This window comes from Orcinus orca, chromosome 8 (assembly GCF_937001465.1).
Source record: "Orcinus orca chromosome 8, mOrcOrc1.1, whole genome shotgun sequence".
NCBI lineage: Eukaryota > Metazoa > Chordata > Mammalia > Artiodactyla > Delphinidae > Orcinus > Orcinus orca.
The window spans coordinates 104,044,501-104,051,487 of record NC_064566.1 but is presented as its reverse complement, the minus strand read 5'-3'; the positions used below and the strand labels follow the sequence as shown (position 1 = coordinate 104,051,487).

The 6,987-nt window shown below is 55.9% G+C and overlaps 1 protein-coding gene across 1 annotated transcript; it reads right to left on the bottom strand.

The window, feature by feature from the left end:
* Positions 1 to 260: 260 nt before the first annotated feature.
* On the bottom strand, positions 261 to 6,403 carry KCNJ5 (potassium inwardly rectifying channel subfamily J member 5). The gene is made up of 2 exons (XM_033406968.2): positions 5,222 to 6,403; positions 261 to 1,973 (listed from the first exon to the last, which is right to left on the bottom strand). Exons 1-2 carry the CDS (start codon positions 6,189 to 6,191, stop codon positions 1,651 to 1,653), a joined length of 1,293 nt encoding a protein of 430 aa, XP_033262859.2. The 5' UTR covers positions 6,192 to 6,403; the 3' UTR covers positions 261 to 1,650.
* Between the last annotated feature and the right edge of the window lie 584 nt (positions 6,404 to 6,987).

Sequence of the window (6,987 nt, the reverse complement as noted above, 5' to 3'; positions counted from 1 at the left end):
ATTTTCAGAGGCCAGCTGAGAGCTGTGCAGTGGTGGTGAGGCCTCCCTAGTTCTGTGGCCAGAATATCTGACAGCTCTCTCCAGGTCTAGGTCAGCTAATGAGAAACTTGTCGGCCTCCACCCATGCCAGACGTGCCCCATCGCTGTGACAGCTGCACCGTCTGTCCATCCTCTTCCTGCGCCTCTAGACTGGAAAGGAAAAACCTCTGCCATTGTCATTTTTTTTCTTTTTTTTGTCTGTGCCACACGGCTGTGGGATCTCAGTTCCCTGACCAGGATTGAACCCAGGCCCTTGGCAGTGAAAGTGTCAAGTCCTAACCAACGGACCGCCAGGGAAGTCCCATGCCATTGTCCACTCAACTCTCTCTTACCGTTCACCCCCTCCCTGATTCTCCGTGTCTGCAAGGTGAGGGTGACGCCACCCCCCGCCCCTGGCCATCATCTCTGCTCTCCAGGCCCAGCCGCCGTGTTAGACTCCTGCCTGCCGGAGGGAGGCCCAGGGCCCAGGCCTAGGCACCAGCTGAGGGTGGCCAGCCTGGGTTCAAAGGTGACGCCGCCTCTGCGGGCACCTCTCCCATTGCTTCACGTCCATACATCGCCTGGTAACAGAGATTGAAGTCAGCAATCTCAGCGAGAATTGCTGCTGCTGCTGATTGTAAAATTTGAGTTGCCCGCCTTTCTCTGTGTTTCTTTCCTCCCCCTCCCTGTTTCACACCGACTGGCTCTTCCTGTCCTCTGACCTCAGCATTCTCCCTGGATCGCACCGTGGGATTTCTGAGATTGTGAGTTAAACCACAGTGAAGCTCAGAAGTACTTTGAGACTCTTGGGCCGATAGTCCCAGCAAAGATCCAGCTGCTGGGGTTCTCTCTTTGGTGGGAAGTGCAGGCACGGTGTGGCTGGGAAGGCCAGGAAGTGACCGCCGATGACGCTGCACGTGCCCGAGGTGCTCTGCAGCCCAGGGCCCCGACTAAATGTCACCCAGAGGAAAGCAGTGATCTGTAGGCTACGTTAGACACACAGAACACAGCAGGGGAGAACACACACTTCACAGGTAATGCAGGGATCGTCCACAAGGGCCTTGCACTCTGTAGCTCACTAAGGGGTCACTGGTCACAGATTTGCAAGGAACTGCTGCAAGACTTGGATCAACCTTAACCCCGAAGTCTGTGAGCTCCCCCGAGGACCCGGGTTTTGAGCTTCCGGGCAGGCAGAATCTCCCCGCCCTGAATCCACCAGCCCCAGGGTGATCAGAATGAGGGGAAGGGGGTGACAGCCCTCTCTAGGTGTCATCCCTGGAGGGGTTCTGCCAGTGGGTGTGTGAAACCCAAAGAGAAAGGTGATCCGGGCCAGTTGGCAGAGAGAGGGGTGTGAGGACAGAGGCCACCTGTGTGTTTCACTGTGGGGCAACCCCTCCTGGCCTGGCCCTTAGCCAGTGTGACAGAGGCCAGGGGAGAAGAAGCAGCACTGCCACGGGGACCCAGGCAAGAGCTGGGAGGTGCCAGGACTGGGTTACTGCTCCTCCCCACAGAGCCTAACGGCTCCTGGCTGACCCCCAGCACACTCAGCTGGTTCACGCCTCCACCCCCAGCCTTGCAGCATCTGTGCTCATGAGGAGCTAGTGAGGGGAGGTCGCGGGGAGAGTACCATCCTCACACCGAGCCCCTGGTCTCCCGGGACCCACTCGGACCCTCAGGCTCTTCCTCTCCATCCTGCTCAGCCTCTGCGTCCAGCTCTGCTCCAGCACAGCCTGCTGGCAGTGGGGGACTGGGGAGGAACTGCAGGAGCCGGCCTTCCCGCTTCATTTCTGCCAGCTCCTTGGCACAGCAGCTGGGCGTGTTTGTTTCATAGGTGTCGTGGAAGGTGTTGTAGTCCACCTCATAGAAGCCCTTTTCCAGGGTGAGGACTGGAGTGAATCGGTGGCCCCAGAGCACCTCCGTATCCATGTAGGAGCTCCGTGCTTGGCAAGTCATGCCTGGGTGAACAGAAGGCACATGTGTTAGGAGTGGCCACAGCTATCCATCCATCATCCACCCATCTATCCATCCATCTATTCACCTATCCATCCAATCACCCACCAATCAGTCATCCATCCATCCATCCATCCATCCATCCCTCCATCCATCCATCCATCCATCCACCCACCCTGTTATCCATCCCTCCATCCCTCCATCCATCCATCCCTCCATCCATCCCTCCCTCCCTCCATCCATCCATCATCCATCCCTCCATCCATCCCTCCATCCATCCCTCCATCCATCCAATCATTCATCAGGCACTTGTTGAACGTCTGCTTCGTGCTAAGCATGATGCAAATAAAACGCTGAATAAGACACGGTCCTTGCCCTGAAGGAGCTCGAGGGGTGATGGAGGCAGAAAATTAGAAATGAACAATGCAAGATTTTGGAGTTGGTTCCTAGAGATTGGAGTGGATAATTCAGAAATGGACGTGGTTCCTGAAAATGAGTTAAGTTCTAGAAGAGTGAGACAAGAAAAGAGGCAGGAAAAGGGTTTGAACAAAGATAAATTCAGCATGGCTGAACCCAGAGAAACTGACAGGCACTTAGAACACCCAGGGGTTGTTTTGGGTGGATACACATGGGCAGAAGCCTACATGTGCGTACACACGCACACACAAGCTCACAGCATGGCTCCTTGACTGGAGCAGGCTCCGCTGTCTCCATTCCCTGTCCGCTCAGCCCTGGCATGCCTGTGTTATTTTTAGGTGCTCGTTCTCTCCAGAGAGGGCAGCTTTGTTTATGGATGAGGATGCCTTTGAGCTCAGGGTCATGGGGAAGCAGCTCTCTGATATTTAATCTTTCGGCCAAGGAAGGTCCTAGCTTGTGCTCTTCAGGGACTGAAGGAGACACCTGCTCCAGCCCCCCAATTTGGACGTTCTCTGGCAGGAGTCTCATACACACCAGACCCAGGGCAGAGGCTGCTCCCCACTCGGTGCTCCGGTGCTGGGCAACTCCAGTGTAGCCCACAAGCTGCGGCTCGCAGCCTGTTCTCTGCTCTCAGGGTGCTGCCTGCACCAGGCCTCTCCCCTCGGTCCTTGGACAAGCCCCCCAGCTCAGCAGAGGTGCAGAGACCCAAGCTGGGCACTGACCAGCCTAGACACGGGCCAGGTGTCTCTGGGGCCTCAGGGAAAACAGCAGGACAGGACCTCCATGTAAGCTTTGGGCCAACCCTCTTGGGGTCTTTCTGCCCTTCTTCTGTCCCATCGCTTGGGAGGGGGCTGCCCCATGGCTGGAAACCTACTTGTGTATCTGGCATCCATGTTCCAATGCACTTGGAAAGGACAGAAACCCCTCTGGGTGGCAGGCACTGTGCTTCCCACATGCTGCTCCATTTCATCACTTAGCCCCCAGTGAGCCTGTGAAGTTTATTAGCCTCTTCTTGCTGACAAGTTGAGCAATCTGCCCAGACTCACAGGCAGGCTGCGCAGAGCTGCGCTGGTCAAACCTCGGCCCGAATCACAGCCCGTCCTTGGCTCCATAGGCGTGGCAACCAAGCTCTTAGAGATGCTGAGATCAGAGCCAGTGTGGGTGGGTGGTCTCCTTCTCTTGTCTCCCCGCAGACCCAGGGTTACCCAGGTCATGCGGGCAGAGGAGGTCAGCCAGACGGGGCAGGCCAACCTCAGGACCTGACTTTGAGGCATCGTGAGGGAGAGGCCAGCAGGTGGCAGTGAGGGCGGGGCTGGGGCATGAGGGGCCGTGCTTAGGCACCGCTTTCCTGTTTGTCCCCGCGTCTCTGACCTGACCCCTCCTTTGTGGCCTCCAAGTGGAGCTCTTTTCCCAGAATCTCAGCCCACGTTCTGGTCCGAGCCCGGCACCAAGGTCAGGGTGACCCGCAAGCCCCTGGCCCTGTGGGAGGAGGCTCCCTGCATCCCAGCTGTCCTGGCCCCAAGGGCTCCCTCGGCTGCCACTATGTGCCACGTGGCGAGGCTCGGCCCCCGGCAGATGGCCGAGCAGCCCGCTCCGTCCAGGCCTCTGGAGCCAGTTCGCACCCCAGCCGGTTCCACTGGCTCCGACAGGGAGGGTCTGTGGCTGCCCGGTCCGAGTCTCCCACCCGGCACCCAGCTTCTCAGGAGGCCAGGAAGGCTTGTTTGGCCCCTTTGTGCCAGGCCCCCAGCGTTCTGGGGGAGAGTGTGGAGTGGCAGACAAGCTGTAGTCACAGAGCTGAGCATGAGCCCTTCCTGTCTGCAGAGAGCTGCCACCGCATCTTTAACAGGAGCTTAAAGCCAGCCCTCCAGTGCTGTTGTCAGAGTAGGAAACTATGCATATCCCGAGCCCGGGGGAGATTTCTGCAAGTCATCCTTAGGCTCAGACTCCTTCGTGAGTGGAGAGAAGGGGGGCAGGAGAAGGGGAGGAAGCAGAGGTGGGTGCAAGGTTAACGGGGGCTCCTCAGCCCAGGGAATACAGCGGGGACGCGGGGTCCCCCAGGCCTTGGGCTCCCCGAGCCCCGCACGGAGCTCGGCCTTGGGAAGCGCTCGGCTGCCCGTGAGTCAGTCGCTGGGCAGGGAGGCGCTGGCCGGACACGTGTGCGTGCGATGCACTGTTTTCTGCACACCTCATGTTCGTGGAGCCCTTTCCACAGGGAAGATGAGGGGCAGCTGCTCCACAGGCGCCCACAGGGGCCCATAGGTGTCTCTCCCAAAAGAGGATTCTGTGACTTTGGGAACCTTGGGTTTGGGAAATGCCGCACCCTGTCCTCTCCCCAGGAGGTGATTCACACGTAAAAAGACAATGCCAAGTCCTACAGTAAGAAGCCGGTTGACCTTTGTTTAACCGGGAGTTTCCCAAAGTTATTTGCTCACAGAAGTCTCTTTGGGTGACACCACCTCCACGATAGCAGTTAGGTGTAGCCTGTTGGAAACCAATGCTGGCTTTGGGTCACCTGGCTTTGACCTGCATCCTGGCTCCATGACTTAGGAGCCCTTGCTCCTGGGTAAATAATTTGCATGTGTCTCTGTTTCCATATCTACAACTGAAGGAAAACTATCTCACTTGCTGAGCTACTGCGAGTTTAGAGTCTAGAATGGGCCCAGACGTTGGGCGGGTTCTGTACACCTTAGCTGCTCTCACCCCTCCATCTTGAGGAACGGTACCCCCCAGATCACCATGCAGGGGTCGGGCGGTTCAGCTGCCGTCTGGAGTCTCCACCTTCTGGAGTCCTGGCAGTGGCCTGAGGGGAGGGGCCGAGGAGGAGAAAGCGGCTCACCTGTTGCCTCCACCATCCCTTCCAGGATGACCACGATTTCAAACTCCTCCTGATTCAGCTGGGCCCGCGACATCTCCCAGAAAGGGCTCTTCTCGTTGATCTCGTGAGAGATGATGAGCGGGGACACCAGGAAGAGGCGGTCGTCCCCCGTGTCGAAGCCCACGTTGATGTCGGTCTGGTTCAGCGGGATGAACTCCCCCTCCTTGGTCTGCCGGGACTTGATGAGCTTGGCGCGGATGGAGGCCTCCACGATGTGCGAGTTGCGAAGGTCGCCCACCCTGAACATGAGGCAGAGCTTCTCGTCCCGCAGGGAGATGACGGCGTTGCTGGAGAACATGAGGGTCTCGGCTCTCTTCTTGGGCTGGCTGATCTTGACGAACATGCACCCCACCATGAAGGCGTTGACGATGGAGCCGAGGATGGCCTGGACCAGAAGGAGGATGATGCCCTCCGGACACTTCTCCGTGATCACCCGGAAGCCGTACCCGATGGTGGTCTCGGTCTCGATGGAGAACAGGAAGGCAGACACGAAGCCACTGAGGTTTTCGACACAGGGGATCCACTCCCGGTCCCCGATGTGGTCCAGGTCGCCCCGGATGTAAGCAATGAGCCACCAGATGAACCCGAAGAACAGCCAGGTGACGGTGTAGACCATGGTGAAGACGAGCAGGTTGAAGCGCCACTTGAGGTCCACCAGGGTGGTGAACAGGTCGCTCAGGTAGCGGTAGGTCTCCTGGACGTTGCCGTGGTGGACGTTGCACTTGCCACTCTTCTCCATGTAGCGCTGCCGGGGCTTCTTGCCCTCCGCCAGCAGGCGCGTGCGGTCGGTGGCAATGGGGATATAATCGCGGGCCTGCTTGGGAACCTTCTTAGGGTCCCTGGGAGTGACCCCAATCTCCATATCCTGGTTCATGGCATTCCTAGAATCGCCAGCCATAGCTGGGGTATGCTGAATTAAAGAAGACATCATCAGAAGGCCAATAGGCACAAGAAAAGATGCTCGACATCAGTTAATCATTAGAGAAATGCAAATCAAACTATGAGGTACCACCTCACAGCAGTCAGAATGGCCATCATTAAAAAGTCTACGAATAACAAATGCTGGAGAGGGTGTGGAGGAAAGGGAACCCTCCTACACTGTTGGTGGGAATGTAAGTTGGTGCAGCCACTGGAGAACAGTGTGGAGGTTCCTTAAAAAACTAAAAATAGAGCTACCAGATGATCCAGCAATCCCTCTCCTGGGCATATATCTGCAGAAAACTCTAATTCAAAAAGATACATGTACCCCCAATGTTCATAGCAGCACTATTTACAATAGCCAGGACATGGAAGCAACCTAAATGTCTGTCAACAAATGAATGAATAAAGAAGATGTGGTCTATATATACAATGGAATATTACTCAGCCATCAAAAAGAATGAAATAATGTCATTTGCAGCAACATGGTTGGACCTAGAGATTATCATACTAAGGGGAGTAAGTCAGAAAGAGAAAGACAAATACCATATGGTATCACTTGTATGTGGAATCTAAAATACGACACAAATGAACATATCTACCAAACAAAAACAGACTCAAAATATAGAGAACAGATTTGTGGTTGCCAACGGGGAGCAGGGGTGGGGGGGAGGGAAGGAATGGGAGTTTGGGGTTAGTAGATGCAAACTATCATATGCAGAATGGATAAAGAACAAGGTGCTACTGTACAGCACAGGGAACTATCTTCAATATCCTATGATAAACCATAATGGAAAAGAATATGAAAA

Excerpts from the sequence above, each read along its gene's own strand:
- KCNJ5 (XM_033406968.2), bottom strand. The coding sequence starts at position 6,191 with ATGATGTCTTCTTTAATTCAGCATACCCCAGCTATGGCTGGCGATTCT. Across the intron at positions 1,974-5,221 it reads AGGGATGGTGGAGGCAACAG|GCATGACTTGCCAAGCACGG; the intron begins GTGAGCCGCTTT and ends CTGTTCACCCAG.